Genomic DNA, 21054 nt, shown 5'->3' with positions numbered 1-21054 from the left:
CTGCAATACTGACACATTTCTCAGCAGACTAACCCCGTAAATCAACTTTAAAACATGACAAAGCAAAAATAATGAGTGCAATAGCTCCTTTAATAATCTGTTTCTGCTTCCTAGAGATTACTTACTTCAGAAGTCCTGCAAGATGATGACTTTTCAGTCAGGAAAATACCTTTCATGTTCTGGTCACAGTATTTGAAGCTAGTCTAATCAGAAAATGTCTAATTCCCCATTTCACTTCAACTTCCTCTATGCTAATGACTGACAGATTTTTTCCAGTGAAAGTTTTGGCCTAAATTCTCCTTCAATCCCATAAGAAACACGTGTCCAAGCAGAGCCTTGAACTTGCTTTCTAGACTGCAAATCTCTATAGCGGCAGAATTACCATTCTTCTTGGATCATGAATGCCCTGGAAATTTGATCCAGGCTTATACACAGAGAACAAGAAGTCAAAGGCAATTAAGCATTATTTTTAAAATAAACACAGTTCTTGGCCGTTCTACATCTCAATTCCTCATTTGCAAGAATAATATGGGAGACTGCAGCTCAGTCTCTCATTAACGCACAATAATAGAAGTGCTTGACCGGAAATAGGGGTAAGGACTGTGCGCCTAAAACACATTGAAGGAATAGAATTAGTTGGCATTAATTCCCTAGAAATTTTAAGGGTAAAGATCACTATTAAATCATCTATAACTTACATGTTCTGTTTAGAAGATATGGATAAATGGGGTTATCTAATGAAGAACAGTCTACAAACTGCACCAGGATTTTACGTAAGGACTTCAGTGAAAGCTGCTGGAACTTTGCCATTAACTTCACTAGGACCAAAGTATTACCCTGTTGTCTCCAACTACTTAAAATTAATGTATACCCACCCCAGAGGGTCTACAGGCTTGGAGTTTGCCCTTAAAACCTCAGGAAGTAAACTGGAGAAGTCAACTGAATTAAGAGTAGATTTGATCTGCCCCCGGTCCTGTATTTCTGCAACTGTGCTGCAGTCTGTTTCATTACAGCAGAAAACAAAACTTTGTGTTTTGGTGAGGCTATGTACTGAATCACAAAGACACAGCAATTTAGAGGGGTTTTTATTGTATTGCACAAAATATCTATGCAATCCATGTAGATACTGCATTTAAGGATCCACATTTCCCAAAACATTGGCTGTTGCAGCACACATCACAAGCATTGTGAATAACCAGTGCCTTCTTCAGAAATTAAAATAATCGGTTGCAAGTTTAAGCATGTTGTGGCAATAAATGAAGAAAAAAAAAAAAAAGCAAGGAGTATCAATACATATTTCTTTCCAAACACACAAATATACAATTTTCAGAAGAGCACCAATAATGCCAAGCAACTATTTTGATGAGATACTGTATGTGTAGGCTCTGCAGTATAAAGCACACAGAAAATATATTCCAACTTTCAAAATAATTTAACCATATCATCTTGCATGTGTCACCTGTTTACAACATATCATTTCATATACAATGTCAGGTCCAAGCCTCAACTTGTGTAAATTTGTGCATACTCTTTTAAGCAGCTGAGACTCTGGACCAGGTGTTTAAGCTGAAAAAGCCTTCAAATTGCTCACATCTGAATACAGAGCGGTAGTATAACACCAAGAGAATAGCTACAGTGAAGGTATAACAGAAATGTTACTATGGAAAATGAAGAAAAACACTATCAAACCCTCAAATACAAGGTTCTAGAAAGAGGCCTACATGTAAAGTGATGTTGTAATAATTTATAAAGTGAATAATCAATATCAGTCTCCTTTCTGACAATTAAGAGAGTCTAATTTATTCAGAAGCCCGTAGAAGTGAACTAACCAAATGTCATGATCAGTATCATCCTCAAACTCTGTTTCTTAAGTTTCTGATAATTAATACTGGTACTTAAAAACATTTTACATTTGCTGAAAACTGTTATTAAAATTTACCTTCTTGCTAAGAGAATTTAGTGTAATAAAAATCATGAAAAACAATAGGTAAAAAAATAGTATTTTAAGAATATTTTTAGAAAACCTGTCAAACAACTGCAAATACAGCTGATTTTTTAAGTGTCTACTTTTGAACTATGTTTTTCATTTGGTTGGTTTTGTTTAAGTGAATCACTTGTAAAGAAGCAAGAGAGTACCAGTTCTAAGATTTATTCTTGTCCATTACATTGAGGACCTCATCCAAAAGCGAAGGTCCCAAGTCAAGTTGTAATGAGAGAAGAGAGCCTGCAAGATCTGAAAGGGACTCTTCTGACTTAGTCTTTGTCTTGGTTAGTTCACATGAAAGTTGGCTGTCATCAAATAAATCAACTGTTTGCCAATCAGTGCATCGTTCAGAACAGCTGGATGAGTGACTGTCTCTACCATTAGTAAAATGCGAAGAACCGCCATTTTGCTCCCATATGTCACCTTTGTATGTTTCTCCATCCTCCATCTGTTTACTTTTCTCCTGCAATTTTTCTTCTATTACTGGCTCACAACTAAGCCTAGGATTTCTTGATGACCTGATGGAATCTTGCTTTGAATTAAACGTCACTGGTGACAATAAAGGCAACGTAAGGGCTTGGGAACCCCCAATGGCAGGAAGGGAAATAGCATTCTTGAGCACTGGTGATGGAGTTTCTGTAAACATGGATTCAGAAGTGCTGTTTGCCCTTAAGAATTCATTGTGGCCACCAGACTGGCTAAGTCTGGTTTCTCCTTCATTTCCAGGCAATAGCTCATACTTGCCCTGCAAAAAGGAGATGTCTCCAAAAACATCATGTTGTCCCTCTTTTCCAATGTGTATGGTGTGACGAAAATCTCCAAGTGGTGGACTGATCATATCAGGAGATAAGATATCCCTTAGTTTGAATTTCTTCCCTTTCTTATTGTTAGCAGCTTTCAAGTAGATGGGGGTCTTGGCTGGCATCTTGCTTGTCGCTTCTGTGAGAGGAAGTTATTTAAAAAAAAAAAACAAACAAAAAAAATTGAAGGAGAGGGGATGGAGAAGCTTCTTACAAAGTCAGTTATTCTTGGGAGACCTTCAGCATTATCAACATTACATCATTGTCTTGAACCAGTCATGCACATGAAGCTCCTTTCTTTCGTGGCAAAGAACTGTGGGGCATGTGAAGTATGGGGTGTCTCTCACAGCAGATCTCTCAATGGAGAGCATAAGTTTCAGGTCAGCTAGCAATCAAAGGCCCTGCTACTTCCAGAACTTCCAAAACCTGCATGGGATACAAAAATCAAGTTATCATTCATTTATTTTTCATGCTTCATTCAGTCTCATTTTTATGAAAAAAGAAAAAAAAATGGTAATGGTGGTGATAGTTCCAGCCTGCAGATTAGCTTTATGATGTTGCTTCCCTTCATTAGGCAGGATAAAAGAGTTTAGATTAACAAGAGCTACATAACCTTTCTCTGACTTCATAGCTGGTTTTGAAGTCAGAGTTTCTGAGACACAGTTGCTGAACACAAGTCATTTGATAAGCATCACTATCTCAAATTTTTCTTCTCCTTATTCTAGCAGTCAAAATGCTGACCTTAAGAGAGCACATGCAGAAACATACGTATAACGTTCAATAAAATTAAGCTTTTGGCAGACCCAGGAAGATTGATAGAGACATTCTGGAAACAGCTTTGGAAACGGAGTAGACCATCATGAATTAGAGAACTTCAGATACCTCCATTTAGTGTTGTAACTCTCACAAATGGTAACAAATAATATTTCTGATAATTATGCCCATTTAAAAGGACAGTCTTAGGTACCTGAAAAAATGCTAGTCCAGGTCCTTACATCTAGTTAGAAACATCCAAATGTAGGTGTCCTAGAAGAAGCTGATTCTTGTGACCACAATCTTTAGACTACAAGAACTATTCACAGCAATTAGTTACAGACTAGCTCATGAATTATGTAGGCTACGAGGCTATGGTGACTCAGACTTGCTCTGTGCAACTGAATGAAACAAAACTATTTGGTTTGCAAACCAAATAGTCCTATAAGAACATGGTCTCTGAAAAGCCTGATATGGCAGTCCACAGGGGCTAACAGGCTACTGGGTCAATGAGTTATGGACAAACACTTTTCATTAATGCTTTAATGGTGTATTTCTTCCTTACAGTACCAGTTCCTGTGTCTTGAGCAATCTTGGAATAAATGCTTTTTTCTCCTGGACACTGTTGTAATTTCCCCTATTAAGTCCATGGACTACTAGAGCATCACAAGTCACTCCTCCTAATCCGACTACTCAACCACAAATCCCTCACACTCTGTTCATTGCCATCCTCACTCTGTAAAGGAGCTTGCAGTTTTTGCACAAGAAAGACTACTGTATGCACTAAGTGAAGGGAAACTGTCTAAAACAAGGGCTACATTTGCTGCCTTTTATCCATGTCCCAGAAGATACTTTCCTTCATCAAATTATGCCCAGAAGAGTGACGGGTTTTAACAATTTGTACTGTATGGCCATACAGCCAGAATGTCAAGAAGCATTTAAGCATTTTCACAAATCCTTTAACCTGAGGAATTAGTTCCTGCAGTAGGGTACTTAACTGCGCATCACAAGGGGAGCTGGCAATCTAACCAGGTTAAGTATTTTGGGGCTTTTTGATTCCCGTCAGATATCCAGCGCACTTCTGATATCACTGCCCTTCTAGCAAAAATACAACAGATACAAAGAGACAAAAGTTATCACACAAAATAAGCTCCACATTCAAGAAGTTACGAGAATGTTTTATATTTTTAAGCTCAATTTTGAAAATAGTTGATTGCATCAATCAGTAAAAAGCACTTCAAAGCTTCCTTCTACACATCAAAATAGTAATCCATTAGGATCTACAGAACACTAGGAGATTCATATTACATACCAAAACTCAACCAACTTCACCTCAGTACTGTAAGATACACATGTCAGTCATAAATAAGATCTCTACTTGTGCCACATGCCATAGGAACACAATTAATTAGTAAACTCAGTTACCTTTCAGTTTTAAGCCGAGAAATTCATTGCATTGTTTTTTCTCCATATCATTCTACACAAGCTACCATTCAGCTAAGCAAAGTATCCTCAACTCTAAAGAGAACTATTCCTAACAAACAAAGCTGAACCATGAGGCTGTTTCATGTTTATCTGGTAAACTCAGCTCTACCTACTTCCCAGGAATAAAGCTGAATTCCCTCCATTTCTAATTCCTCATTCTTTCAGATCTTTTAATCTCTAATGAATGGCAATGTAGTGCCAGTGTGGTCCAAAGTCATGCTTGTTGGTCACTAGTTTAAAAACAGAAGAAAAATCCTAGTTTATTCAAGGCTTTCGTAGCTTCCACTGTTTTGGTTATGGATCAAAAATCATTACCACCAAACTCCACAAGGAGATTTCAAAGAAACCTGAAGGACATAATGAAACATCTGAACATCAAAAAGCATTAAAATTAAGTGTAAATTAACATTTATTAGAAATAATACGGTTCAGCACATAAGAAGAGCACTGTATTTAACTCAAAGCTTGGGGTGTGTGAGAAGAATGCAAAAACCCCCAATAGAGCAAACTTTAGGGCATCCAGACCTCCTTTAATTCTTGCACTATGAGATAGCCCCAGTAAGGGGCACTGTAAAACCACACTACTTCAGAGGATGCTGCAAGACATTCCGATGTCAAGAATTATAATCCTTCCCTGTACAGCACTCCCTTGTGCTTCCATTTGGCAAGTGCAAGAGGCTTTATATTTGAAGAGAACTTTCACAATTACATGCTTACTGAAAGCATGGTTTTCTCTGCTGAAAACAAAGGCTACCCTTGCTGCAGATTTCACTAGCCAATCTACTGAGAATCTGCAAATTACACATCGTAAATAAAATATAAGGGTTCCCCACTCAATGAGCAGGTTTTCCATGTACAGCATAATACAGGCTTCAGAGCAACTGTACTTCATTTCTGCATACCTATCCTCCTTGTCAACTATTGCCCAAAAGAGTACAGCTTTTAAGCTACTTTGAGCAGCTGAAATGTGTCACAAGTCCAGAAATATTCACTTAGCCTAAAATACTGTTGCTACTCATGTTTTATTTACAATCAAGGAAGAACCTATATCAATAGGTAACATGTGGGGTTTTAAAAAAGTTCTTTTAGTAAGAAGGAAAAAAAGAACAAATCCCACTTTGGCAAATGAAGAAAGGCTTAATGAGACTAAGCCTCCAGCTCAACTCCTGAAAAGCTAAAAATGTAATCCACAAAACTTTCACAAAAACCTTGCATACTCCCTGAATTCAGAGAGATTTTGTGAAATCACCAATGTACATTGGCTAAGAGAATGGACAGAACCCACTCCAATCCTGATACCAGGCCACACATTAAAGTTCACCTTGTCTTAAAATGAGACGTTTTTCTGATCTTGCCACTAAAAAGGTCTGTTTTAACTAATTTCAGCTCAGTAAATGCATAGCCAAACTGGCAGGCTAAATGAGAAAACATCAGAAAACCAGACGTAGAACTTACGTTCCACAGTCCTAGCCTGCCAGCCTGAGTAGAAGACCTTAAGAGGAAAAACAACACGAAAGGATTCTTATTCCACTTGAAGAGATGTTCTTCTCCTTACAAGATCCAAGCCTGAGCCAAGCCAGAGAAACTTCAGCCCAGTGAAAAATTCAGTTGTTGTAACACTTGTTCATTTACATTCCTACCACTTCACACCCTCATATAAAAGTGTTTTCCTTGGTAACAAAGACTAATATTTTCAGAGGCATTTCTCAACCCATCTTGTCTCAACCACATCTTCTGTCCACTCAGCAATCATCACCTTCCACACAGCTCAAAGTTTTCCGTGGATGCCTTAGTTTATTCCACAGTCTATTTTAAAAGGACAGACTACCAGCAAATATCCCAACAACTGAGCTTACAAAGACAAAGACAAAGGTTCAAGGTGCAAAATTTAATTTGTGCACAAATCCCAAAGAGACCTGGATCCCTAAGCAGTGTCCCAGGCAAAGAAATAAAAGTCTATTTCCACAAGACAAGACCAGAAGCAAGCATATGCTGTGGAAAGCCTATGGGCTTTCTACTGGACAATCCCTTGCAAGGGCTTCACACATCACTGGCTAGAAGCATGCGAACTTCAGAGAAACCCATTTCCAAAGCATCATTAAAAATAACATTGAATTAGGTTGTGGAGCAATTCTCTAGGAGAAAACAGTCTGCACATTTAAGTATCCAAATGAGAATACAGTTGACACAGCAAAAGACAAACAAACCATGCAATAGGCTGCTACAACTTTTCCACACAATGAAATACCTGCAAGCATAGAATTAGGCTTTAGGGGTTCATTTTACATATCAGCTACTAGTAGCTTTCAGCAGCACAATCAAACTATTGAGAACATCTTTGTCAATGCTGTTACTTTCATTATGCCTGAAACAGCAGCAGTGTAAACCACATTCTCATTGTTTTTGTAACAGTGGCCTGAACTCATGCCATCACAATTCCTGAATGCTGGTAAAACAAATTCCCAGTATAACCAAGTCTTCAAGTACACGAAAAGGAGCAGATGATGCGCCATACAGCTTACTTCTCATGTTCCTGTGGGCTTAGGTGTCCATATCAACTGGCAGCCTCTGAAAATGAGAGGCCACAAGTTTACCTGCTTCTAGACCAGGCCATCAGCAAGCCTCTGCTTACACAGCCACCACCTTCTGAGTAGTTTTAACCAAATCAGGTGGTAACACTTCTCCAGATTGCTCATCTAAATTTACCTTGTTTATAAGAGGACCAGCCTTTGAATTCATCTGTATTAATGTCAACTTCCCTGATCAGATTGGAAGTCCTCACCCCTTTGTTTCTCCCTTCATCAAAGACTTCGCACCTTTCTGATTAAAGCTACAGATTTAATTACTTTATAAAAACAATCAGGCTAATCGCACTTCAGTTCAACTAGTTCTTACACTGCACTCAACCTACTTTCCTAGATTAAATCTAATCTCTTTTATACCACTGTCACATACACCTTTTAGAAAGCTAAGGGGAAAAAAAACAATTCCCAGTCCTTCCCACTGCTACAGAAACACAGGTCAGGAGTGGACCCTATGATGCAGTTTGTTAATTTCTCCATCGCCCTGCAAAGGCCTAGATGCCTTCTGCTAGTAATGGAAGATGCTAGTCCACCCTCCCCTTAAAATTCCCCCACAGGTGCAGACTGTACACACTAATTTACTTCACAGAGGCTAGTCATCACAAGAAATTAACCTGAAGTCTCCCCTGCTCCAATCTGGGCCTTGATGAATACATACATTATCTTATGCATTCTATATTTTCTTTCAGCCTTTTCTTCTTCAGATTAAACAACACATATTTCAACACAGGTAGTGTTTTCTGGAGCTGAGACAGCTTCCCCCAACCTCCTTTTCTGGTCTTCCTCACCTCAGCTCAAATCTTTATTTAAACACACCCTAAAGCAAATATAATATTCAGGTGGAGATCTCAATTTAACTCTTAATAGTGTCTGCACTTTTCTTCCAGCATCACAACAATGTTGGCTTATGTTTAGATGTGGTCCACTAAAAACCTAGCTCCTTTAGTGAGGAACTGTTGTCTAGCCAGTTATTCTACATCTTGGTCTTGACTAGGCCCCTGTAGCAAAGTCTCCATACTCACTGCACTGCATTCTATTAATTTCAAACACTTCAGATGATCAGGGATTGCTTGGAATTTTAATCTAGGCCTCTACAGCATACAGGTTTAGCATGATCTGTGGATGTAATAAGCATACATGCTAATCATTCATAAAAATATTGTGTAGTAACAGAGATCGAAGATAGCCCTGCAGAGTTCCACCTGATCTATCTTTCCAGATGAATAGTGGCTAAATACTCCAAGGTACTACTTGAAGCAGCTTGAATTCTTGAAACAATTGTCTGCTCAAGGGTAAGGAAAAGTGAATATGCTCTGTAATAGAGATATATTGATGAATTACAAGGAAGGCTTGTAAAACTTCAGCTATATAGTAGGTAGGGAGAAACTGATTTTTTTTTAAGCATAGGAATTAATTCATTATCAATCATCTTCACAAGAGAACACATAAGAAAAATCATGTAAGGTTACATTTTCATCTCCCCTGTTATAAACATTTTTTCTCAAAGATAATTAGTGCATCAGCTGTGAGCAGTCCACCTGAAGAAGAGTTAATTGTCAGTAAGTGTAAGCACAGTCAGGTACAAGCTGCTTAGTGTCTTTCTCTCCAGGTATCTTCCATTTCTCCAGCACCCTCCTGTTTCCCCCCCCAAACCTAAGTTCACAAATAAAGAAAAAACAAGTTCCCAAAATGCTTTTTAACCATTGACTCTTTAAGTCTTGCCATGTTTCCCTGCATAGTACCCTTTCAAATGGATCAAGCCAAGAGTAAGTCATGTTAACCAGGGAACACCTTCAACTTTAAGCCATTAAAGTACTTGTGCATTATATTGAAATGGCTGAGGTGTTTCACCTAATTTAAGAGTTTTCATTGTAGCTTCTAAGAAAAAGAAATAAAGCAAAGCCAACCGGGTTTGGAAAAATCAACAACAACAACAAGAACAAAATCATTTTCACAGTTCATTGTATCCTTCAAACAGCTGTTTGAAGCACAGCAGGAAGGAGCTGCTGAAGTTATCTGCTGCCTGAGTAACTGGCCCCAGTCTCCAGTTAGTATTTTTTTTTCAGTATCAGACTAACATTACAAAAGCCTTCATCAACCAATAACCTTTATCCCTGTTAAAGGTACTTGAAAACCAAACAAGTTGTTTCTCAGTCATCCTTTTTGATCGAAGTGAACAGGGGGAATTCCTCATGTGGTGATGGTGGGGGAGTAATTTTAAGCATTCAAATACACCCATCTATCTCCTTTGAACCCTCTCCAATTTTCCAATGTCCTGTTCAGAGCAGATCAGTATTAGTGACAACATTTCAATATCATTCTCCCTAACACTATATACAAAGATAAAAATCACTTCTTCCCATCATTGCTGCCTTGTTTTTAAACAAGGTCATATTTCTGTTTTTATCCTTCCCATCTTACAATAGGAATTTTCCTGAATTTACAAGGTAGCATTATATTGAAAACCATTTAAGAGTTCTTGTGCAGGTATAACAAAAAGAAGTTCTCCAAGCAGAATAGACTATGTATTAGAAATTTGTTATCACCACCATTTCTTGGTTCAGAGTGGGCATCCCCATTCTATTTTTCAGGATGAATATATACGTATATTCATTTAATCAATAAATTTTGCCAGCACAGCCATTGCTGGTGCTTGTATTACACTGTTTGGCCAGTAAGACTCTATTGCTTACAAGGCAGGAAAAAAAACCAAACAAACAAACAACTTTTCAAGCTATTATTCTCCAGCAAATAAGTTGGATTCATATTCTTTAGGATAAAAAGCAAGGCTGTACTACTTCAGAAACAGAAAATGTTTTACTTGAATGCGCTCAAGCTGTCAATCAATAAATCAGTTGAGAGTTCTTCATCTTCTTCATCAATATACTTCCTTGCCAATCTCCATCACCTGCAAATTGTACCACAGCAATTTTACACTTATTTGCAGATTGCTCATAAAAATACTGCGAAGCCCCATGCTGTGTACAATGATCTCTGCATTATTTCAATAGAACTACAACCCTCTCTGATGCCAACTTCTTTTGACTCTGAGATTCTAGATGTTTTTAATACATGTTTTCTTTACACTGCAGAGGACTAATGTTTTAAAAATCTGGCTGTGATGCAATAAAGTCAAATGCCTTATAGAGCCTATTTTTGCAGTTGTGCTTTTGACCACTCATCATTAGAATGACTTAAATAATTCCCATTTCTTTCATCAAGCAAATTTTTTTTCGCTTTCCAACATGTCTCAGTCACAGCTTGTTTTCAGCTTCGAAAAGCTAAAACAAAAAGGGTTTTTTTTGCTCTTTTCTTCTACAGACACAGGAATTTAACGAGCTCAAGTATTGTGTTGTTTGGCACCATGGACTGAAACAGGTTCCTCTTTATTATTTTCTCCTTAGCTTTGTTGGCTGGTACATTCATACATACGGATTTAATACTATACAGCGTAGTTTTATCATTAGCTTTTAAAAACTAGGTAAGTGCAAGACCATGAAGATTTAGACATAGGTACATGTCAGTACAAAGTCTGGGACCTTAACAAATGCAGCAGTGAAAGTCAGGTTATGCTATGTCAGACTGACTGTGCAGTGAAGCAGTGTCACACATTTTCTCCTACAAAGACAGCAGACCAGATGAGCAAATAGCTGGGGACCATAAACTCCTAAGCCATGAGACAGAGAAGCTTTAAAACATGTCCATCAATTCTCTTAGGTGAAAGGAAAACCATTAAAAAATGGGGTGGAGGAAAGCACTAAACAAACCAGCCTATAACCTTGACCCTATATGCCACCTAAAAGATTGGGTAACTAACCACTCTGGTTGAAATCTCACCTGCTGAAGGAGAAGAAAGGAATATTTTTTAGCCAAAGCAGCTGCCTGATCAAGTTCAAGGCATGTTCACCTAAGTGCTGGGATTCCCATGTGGAAGAACTTGGGAAGATGTGGATTGAGGCAGGCAGTAATTCCCCTTTTGATGTCAGCCAGCATTCATATCAGTTTAAGTGGATTACAAATCCACACCCTTTGTAATCCTGAGCAAGTTAGCATAGATGGTTTTCTCTTTTGACACAGAGGGCGTAGCTCCCAACCCAGCTCTGCTCCCAAAGCCGATTTAAGAAGTTCCACCCTAGATTCCTCACTCCTCACTGCTGGTTTCCAGTTCTGCACTGCAGTTCCTTGTACCCTCCATGGGCCAGCAGATCTATAAGCCACATGGCAAACCAGTTACAGTAGCAATTCTCCCCACTGACTTAGTTTACAGTAAAGGCTTACCAACAGCTGCAGTGTGACTGATGGCAGTGATTCAATAGAGTTCAAGCCCAATATAACTACTGCTGTCAAAAAGGCATTCTCTCCTTCCCCCCAACTGTGTGTACACACTTGACCCCTTATAAGCCAGCTCAGCACACAGGACCGGGTGAAAACTAGCTGGGAAAGGAGTGTAAAACCACAAAGCTAGGAGTGAGACTGCTACTTGCAGGTGCAGCTTGTAATTTGAATAGCTCAGCCACCTCCTGAAACATCACTTAGAGCAAGGAGTTCTGGCAGAAGGGGTGGGCAATTCTTAACCAACTCTAGCACCAGGAAAAGCTGTCCATCAAATGACATCCAGATTTTATTCACTTCTGATGCAAAAATGACTTGGTAGCTCCACTAGCCTGAGGGTTCCCAAGGCTGCTGTCAATTTGAAATTAAGTTTTTCAAGCTACAGTTAAGATGTTATTATTGCCTTTTTTTTTTTTTTCCAAGGATCCCTAGCTTAACATGTCCTTAACTGGTGGCTCCTGAGAAATGGCAATCTAAAATAAACGCATCTTGCAAGATACTAATTTAAAAAAACAATAAAAAAAAACCCCAACCATCCTACCCTGAACTCCCCACCTCCAATTCTCAAATACCCTTCATCTATAAGTCAGATATTCTTTATCATCTCCTTGAAACACACAAGTGTCATAGGCACGATAATCATAGTTCTCCTATTATTTAATTCTCAGTGTTTCACTTGAAATAAATATTTACCATCTTGAAGTGCCAGATAAGCTAGTTTTAAAGCAAACCTAAAGGCCAGAGAACCCTCTATATGCAAAGGTTAACAACGAGGTAGAGGTACAAAGCTACAGGAAAAACAGAAAAGGTGCACGGGACTTATTTCTTTTATTACATAAAAAAGAAAAAAAAAAAAGCATGAATCCTCTGCTCAGCAGAGCAGTTCTGCCTCCTTCACAGAACTGAATGGTCATCCAGATGAGATCAATGAGCACGGAGTTGGGGTAGACAGAAAAAGGGAAATTCCCCAATGGATTACAAAAATCTTCAATTAATTTTTTTATTATTTGTTTTTTGGGCCCAACTCATGCCCTCTTTAAGGAATGGGGATGAAATCATGCAGTATGATAACAAATTTTGTTATCTATATGCAATTCAAATCAGATTGTCAATAAAACTAAAGTAACTGGTTTATCTCCCTTATCTGAAACAAAAGTGAAAAAATAGAAATTACCTCTTCACTGTGAGTTTATACTATACTCCTAACAAAACAACTCCACTATTTGAAGGCACCATTAGAGGAGAAGCAAGAATCTGGAGGAATACGTGACAATTGACAGACATGCCATATTCTGGCTCTGTTCTGCAGTACGTCAGCAACACTTGCAACATGGCCCAGCTGATAGGGATGCATCAACCTGGACAGCAGTGCTGGGCTCCCCACTTCCTCCTGAGAGCTCTCTGCCACAGACAGAGGTTCTGTTGACTTGGGTTGATTGTACTAAATAGATCAGACTTCTTTTTTCTGAACTATATCAAGTAGCATCAGAGTGCATTCACTCTTGTGCCAATAGTTGTATTTCACGTATTGCCCTTAAAACCAAGCACAGTTAATCAGTTTAATTTGAAATAATATGCTTGACACTTGTACAGAGGTGTACTGAATGAATACTCAGTGGCAGAGCAGCAATTCAGCACTAAAACTAGTTTACTGATTAGCAGCTGATGTGTCTTTCAACCTCTAAACCCCATGTATTTAATTAAATTATCTGAAATACTGCTGTCTCAAATCCCACTAAAGCTACCTTCTCAACACTCAGGGTTTTACGTCAGCCAGTACTCAGCACCTATCTTCCCACTACTGCAGCCATATTTCAAAAGATAAATACAGCTCTAAGACACAGCTTAAACCAAATTATGAGATGACAGCATCTGTATATAGAGAAGACTGGATCTCAAGCCTGCATGTGCAGACAACATGACAATAATTAAATGGGTTAGGGAAACACGCTTTATCCAATGAACCCAAACAGACCTAATGTACTGCAAGTCAAGTCCTGTCCTTTGCAGCTTTCTGGAAAGCAGTGTGCAAACATTCATGTTCTCTCTGCACTCTGCAGGAGCTCCTGCTTAGAACTTTGCCTTGAGACTGTAAGAGAACATAAAGCTCTCTGTTTAAAGGTCAATATTTCAAAGTGCTCCAAAATGGACATTCTGTTTTCAGAAGTAGCATCAAGGGAGGGAGTATTGGCGGCAAAAAGAAAACTTCTAGTAGGCAGCCTCATTAGGGTAATGTAATCATGACTCATGCTCCTCACCCATTTCCTGACTGGGGCTGTGCATGATCAAAAGAAAACCAGCCACAGTAATGCTGCCGCTCATTAACGTCAGCTAGCCTAAAAGGATTACAGACTACCAGAAAACAAATTCATTGCAGAGTATCGTATTTAAAGCCTGTCATATATTGACACTGACAAATACACTGGTGTAATACCATACTCAACCAAAACAACAACTTGCCTTTGTTGTGAGAAACAAGCTCCAACTTTTTATGATAAGTTCTTGTACCTGAACAAACCCTCTCACACACCTTAAAACACTAAATCCTTGGCGTATGTTGGGAGAGGGAGGGCACTACCCAATTGCTAGTTAGTATCTAAAGAAATACAAGCTACATGGCCCTTTGGAAGGGGACCACAGCAAACTCAGGCTGCTACAAAACAATTACTACCTTCCCAGAAAGGCTGTAAAAGAAAACACACACAAACCAAAGCACAAGCTAGGCCTAAGCGGCTGTAACCTTATAAGAAAGGCACTGCAAGAGACAGTTTCTCTCTGTGTGTTCATTCCTGTCAGGCAGCCCAAGTGAAGCGTGCGCATAATGATGGCAAATTGGTGTTTATTTGTATAAAGAGTTCTTCAGCAGAAAGCAAATTCCACATCTTTGTTGGGACATAGGTCATATTTAATTTGTTCCAAAACACACACTAAGGAAAACCCCAAAATTAATCAGACATTTCAACAGAAACTAGGCTAGATGTTAGGTAACACATGACAACACCTTTCTACACCTCTCTGAAGGCCTCAGGCCAAATAGAATGACTTAGGTTGGAAAGACCTTTAAACGTCATCACAGCCAACTCTTCTCCCTCCCTCCTATCTCAGCAGCACAGCCCAGCATTCGGCATTCGCAGGTCCCTTTTTCTCCCTATTTACAAATGCCAGCTAACTGCTAAACAGGCTCCTCAGCACGTCACTGTTTTTCTTATGCTGTTTAAGACAACCAGTCTTTCTCCCTTTGATCTCCTGAAGTTGACCATTAAGTGTATAATCCATTGCCAAATCCATTGTCCATAGAATTAAGACTGATCAGCAGTGGCACTCCACCCCCAGGATGTTGTGGACACCTACACCAGGTGTCTGAAAGCCAAATTCAGCCTAAATTTAACGACAGCCTAGCTTTTTAGTAATGCCTCATCTTATTACATAGATATCTCAGACATTTTGCCCCTCACATGATACAGAGTACTTGAAGACAGTTAAGAGAAGCCGGCACCCTCACAAGGCAAAAGTTACATTTAGGTCTGACTAAACCAACACCAGCTAAAAATACTGACCCCGCATTTTATCTAGGTTGCACTAAATACTTGAGAGTTGAGAGAAGCTAGCTCTGAAACAAAGCACACATACACCAAGGCCTTACATTGCACTGTGCACTTGCTGCTGGACTGTTACAACTCTACTTGGCCATCACACGTCTTATTTATACAGCTGTAACAGCACAGAAATGAGATGCAGCAATTCCTTTGGGCATGGATGCACCTCAATCTTGACCAAGAACAAGCTCTTGCCACATATTGCAAATTGTTCTGGTATGGGAGACGGTGGCATACAGGCAGAAAAATAAAAGAACAGAACTCAGGGACCTGTTTTCCTGTGTAAAGGGCACATTTATTTACTTAATCCTTTAATAAGGATTATGCAAGTTAAGATGAACTTCTGCCTTTACAGAAGGCTATTTAAAGCAAATTTCTAATAGCTCTTGTAAGCTCCAGGGAGTCAGAATTCAAGTCATGGGAAGAGTGATGTGTTGCTAGTGTGGTTTACCATCCTTCAGAAATTTAAGAAAAGGTGACCCGTTGCAGGGTACAGGACAGACAGCTGCAGTGCAACAAGAAACTGCTCAAACACTAGCGAATACCCACCTACCCCACCCAAAACCAAACAAAAAAACCCAGCAACAACAACAACCAAAAAAACCCTATGAAAAAACAAACCAACCAACCAACCACAACAACAACAACAACAAAAAAACCCACCACCCACACAAAACCAACCCACAAACAAACCACCAACTCAGCAAACAAAACTAATGTAAGGATAGTCAGAATCCAAGCCACAACCCAGTGGCCAGGTATTCTTGATCTTCATGTGGGCAAGCAGAGCAGAACCTGAGATCAATTTCTTTGTTCTGAATGCAGATCCAAATCATATTCAGGAAAAAAAATAAATCCCCCATATAATACTGTAACAATGCAACATGACTGCATTAATTTAAAGCACAGTGCGGTGCTCTCTTCTCTTGTGAAAGTCCATGATGTTTCTTTTAACAGAGATAACTTCTGTAGAAACACAGGCAGGCAACACACTTTAGTTCCACAAATTACTGAAGAGCACATGGCCAAAGAGGCAGTACACTCAAGAAATTTAAGAGGGAACTTGCTTTTGAGGGGGGCATCAACATCTCAGTGTTGCTGCTTCAGTACTGGACAGGACAAAATGGTTGAACAATGTAGGGCCTCTTGCACAAACTCTCTGGATATGGCTCACATGGAAAGGAATAAAAATATCATAACCAAAATATTCTTAAACACAGTCCCAGAAAAAGGCATGTAGCTTCTAGAATGATGATATTACCAAACTGACATTCCCTCTTTTTCTGTATATGTGGGTGCTACCTAGGTTCAGCAGATGTATGCTCCTTCTAGCTGCAGAAGCAGCAGAGCAGCACACTTGGGCTCCAAGAAAGGAGCCCAAAGAAATCCCCACTGGAGGAAATCAATAAATTTTCCACCAACAGCTACAAAGACCCATGTTAGAAATAGTTCATCAACACCTTTATTGCTGTAGTCTTATGCTTCTTAAGTTAAACCACATCTCTTGGGGAAAGTGGGATTTTATCGTTAAGTTCTCTCAGAACTTAATCATCCAGGTTGGATGAAGCCTTGGGTGGGATGGTTGAGTGTGAGGTGTCCCTGCCCATGGCAGGGGGGTTGGAACTAGATGATCTCCAGTTCCTTTCCAACCCTAACTATTCTATTCTATGATTCTATAACACAGAACACTAAATATGAGTTATCCTACTATAATTCAAATTAAAGATACATATTTTCTTAAACAAAAATCCCACCACAGGCACTGCTGTTAAGCTCTTGCCATTCCTGAAAAGACCATAATTCATTCACTTTAGAGCACAAAAATGGGAAGGCAGAGGCAATTTAGCAGGGGAAGAAAGGCCCCAAAAACAACGGAAAGAAAGAAAATTTGCACCTGGTCAGTAAACCAAAACTCTCCAAACACAGCTTGCAGTAGAACAGTTAACTTTTAATAGTCACCAGGTTAGTAGCTGCTACTGAAGAAAGTTCACACCTCCCACAGTGAGTGTTTCAGACTGTCTGAAACAAGGCAGGAAGTTTCACCCAGGGTGCCAACACAGGCTTAAAGAGAATCACATCTTAAAGCGAAATCTCAATTTTAAAACCAAAAATATTGTGAATACCTGAAAAATCCAGAGTGACCTTTCATCTGCCTTGCATATGGCCATCTCATTCCCCATGACTTACTAACCAGCAAGACGAACAGAGTGCTGCTTTAGAACTTGATTAAGCCTAACAAATAATGAAACTCCCTTCACACCTCTTGCTAGTAACTTTTCTTATGCAGGAAAAGATACAGAATTTTTTTCTTGCATGTTTTTCCAGACACCGAAATGGTTTTATAGGGCATTCCACTAAAAGGCTGTCAGTTACTAAGTACCTGGAAATAGCCATTTGCTCCTTGGTCAAGCAAGAATGAAACAAAATTAACATGTTGACACACCCTAGCAGTTGACAGGTACTGATGACACTTTTCCCATAGGTTAAAAAGCAACCAAGATTAACTGAGTCAGTCACTTTTTGAGTCACATAGTCCATCTCTCTCTCCCTCCCTCCAGTGGTTAAATCAGTGTAATTACTGGACACTGTAACTATGGAAAATCAGATCAGGGCTCTTGCTTTACTAAAGAGATGATAACAGAATTGGTACATCTGCAATAGAGGGATAGGTTTGTACAGCACTCAATATACACAGCTCCTCTTCTGCTCAGTACATCCACTCGAAACCAAAATAATATTCCTTTTTCCTGTCACGGGATATCAGATTAAATTATGACTTCTTATATACCAGTTTAATATGCCTGATTTCTCTCCTTTTGTATGACATAAAAGGCAGTGTCACTCCCAAGTTACACTGATGTTACAAACAGAAGTTGTGGCATTTTTTTCCATGGGCTTTCTAGGACTTGTATGAGCTTTCTGCTCTACAGAAGGACTTTTAACCTGTATTGCCAGTGGGGTGCTTTTAAACTTTTTGCCTTTAATTCATCAATTTCAGTTGGAGAATTAGCCTAACATGAGCTACATTACAAGACTGGTGAATCAGGGGGAGGAGTGGAAATTTAACAGGTAGAAAACAAAAATTAAGAGACTGATCTTGATTATCTGTGTACTGGATTTGGCTGGGATAAAGTCAGTTTTCTTTCTAGTAGGTGGTACAGTGCTGTATTTTAGATTTAGGCTGAGAATAATAGGGATAACACACCAATGTTTCAGTTGTTGCTAAATAGGGTTTACCCTAACTCAACGACCTTTCAGCTTCACACTACCCCACCAGTGAGTAGGATAGAGGGCACAAGAAGCTGGGAGGAGATACAGCCGGGACAGCTATCCCCAGCTGGCCAAAGGGATATTCCATACCTTAAAACATCATGCTCAATACATAAACTAAGATGAAAGCTGGGCAGGCACAACTGCTCAGAACTGGCTGGGCATTGCTCAGCAGGTGGTGAGCAATTGGACTGTGCGTCACTTGTATGTTTTAATTCTTTTATCACTATTATTTTCATTTCCTGTCCCATTAAGCTGTCTTTATCTCAACCCACAAAATTTCACCTTTTCTTCCCAATTCTCTCCCCCATCCTACAGGGTACACTGTGTTTAGCTACCTGCCAGGTTAAACCACAATAAGGTGATATCTGCATATCAGCAAGATACTCTGGCTACTATTAAAACTCAATTATGGCATCCAAGTTTAAAATTTGAGACTAAATCACATAGGCCTCACTTCTAAGACATAAGACTGTGCTCAGAAACAGCTGAGCCTCATCCTCTTGTGCTGTAGTCACAAGGGGTTACTGCAATTCCCCACTGCATAAGAAGGTACTGACAAGGAAAATGGAAGGACCAGTTATTCTGTATTTGGCCACCATCACGTCCAGTCCTGGTAGCCACAATTCTGGGAAGATGACACTAAACAAAAGGTTTCAGAAGAACCATAAGACTGATCCTATCACTTATGTTTGTTAGAGTGAAGATAAGCAAAACAAGGTAAAGAAAGAAAATGTACCAGGAAGAACAACTTACCAAGGCTTGTGGTGGGTTCTCTATTATTTGGATTTTTATTAATAAAAAAAAAAACAAAAAACAAACAACAAAAACAAACAAACAAAAAACCAACAAAAACTGAAATTGTCCATTGGCCAATTCAAACAATTCAGGCAGAGCCAGGAATCATACCAATACAGACCTGGGCAGGATTCAAGAAAGGCCTACAGCTTGTCACAGATAGGTTTCCAATGGTCTGCTCTAGCTTTTATCATTCAAGATACATGAACAGTATTTTCCCCTAAATACATGACATTTCTCCAAAGAATTAAAGATTTTAAAAAGCATTTTTATCTAGGCAAAGTCTAAATTTTTAGAGCCTTTCTGTCCACAGATTGTGTTTTCTTGGCCGTCAAGATGATCATGAAGGGTGAAAGGGCAAATCTCCTGGAAAGTATCAAAATAGAGCTCTCATCCAAACTGTTGTGCTTGGAAAGTTGTTGTCTTTCAGTGCAGAATAGAAAAAAAAAAAAAAAAAAAAAAAGAAGTAGATATCTATGTTTGACAGTGCTTCAAATCCTGCATGGAGAACTGAATAAATTCTGTCCTGTCAAGTTGCCATGAGCAGTTTGAGATCTGCAAGCTTTACAAGCTGTTTCTTATCAGATGCTGTGCATGCAGAAGGGCACACATTTCACACAACCTAGCCTATTCACAGTAAAAACTAAACATTTTAAATTACAGCTTTCTAACTAGGGTATCTGAATTCCATGACTGAACAGAATCCAGTGTCCAACTTCAGATACTCAGTTTTGGAGAAAAGCACATTGAAAAAAAAACAGGATATGTGGCTTCATTCACTTTTACTTAAAACAAATTGAGACAGTTCTTTAATTTGACAATATAATTTCTTTTCAAGCCACACCTCCCATATATTGTTACTGCTGTAAAACTTGACTTTGGGACTATGCTTGTACTTTGAGGATATTAACCCAAGAACTACAAACTTTGAAATTCAGAAAGCCCAGTGACTACTGACAGCTACCTCACCAGATGGACTGAAAGAACACACCGAATCACATTGAATACCTGAAGAATTACCTGGTACTATTTCAGACAAGGACCTCCAATTTACAGGCACACACACACACACAGACAACTGCTTCTACTTCCACAGACACCACACTGTTTATTATAGAGAGAATACATACCATTTCTGAAATAATGCCTTTTTAACATGTCCACCTACCCTTCAGATGTCTTGGAAGCTTCTGTTCTAAAGCTCATTTTCAGAGTTTTATAAACATCAGACTGCCGTTCAAGCCAACGTTTTCTACCCTTCATCTGCAGCAATCTGTAAATGTTTGTGTATTGGAAGGATTAGAAAGAGGTGGGAGAATTTTAACCGAGGCTGTTAAAACTGTTTCTCTGATGAGACAAAACAAAATTATGTATTTCTACTCTCTTGCTCTAACATAATGTCCTTTACTCCTATGCATACAGCACCCATCAAAATCCACAGCCTTGCTAAAACA

General features: G+C 39.0%; 1 protein-coding gene across 9 annotated transcripts in view; it reads right to left on the bottom strand.

The window, feature by feature from the left end:
• Positions 1 to 1068: 1068 nt before the first annotated feature.
• CDC42EP3 (CDC42 effector protein 3) overlaps positions 1069 to 21054 on the bottom strand; it is a 28805-nt gene continuing 8819 nt past the window's right edge. For 7 of the 9 annotated variants that reach the window (XM_065679902.1, XM_065679905.1, XM_065679904.1 and 4 more), the window contains exon 2: positions 1069 to 3210. In XM_065679902.1, the coding sequence (XP_065535974.1) occupies positions 2142 to 2909 (768 nt within the window). In that variant the 5' untranslated portion in view covers positions 2910 to 3210 and the 3' untranslated portion in view covers positions 1069 to 2141. Of the gene's footprint in view, positions 3211 to 7544; positions 7611 to 20768; positions 20790 to 21054 lie in introns of those variants that run through there. The other 2 variants (XM_065679909.1, XM_065679910.1) reach the window with 2 other exon arrangements.

This window comes from Lathamus discolor, chromosome 5, assembly GCF_037157495.1.
Source record: "Lathamus discolor isolate bLatDis1 chromosome 5, bLatDis1.hap1, whole genome shotgun sequence".
NCBI classification, from domain to species: Eukaryota; Metazoa; Chordata; class Aves; order Psittaciformes; family Psittacidae; genus Lathamus; species Lathamus discolor.
Note: the sequence above shows the minus strand (reverse complement) of the source record. Positions and strands in the feature narration are given on the sequence as shown.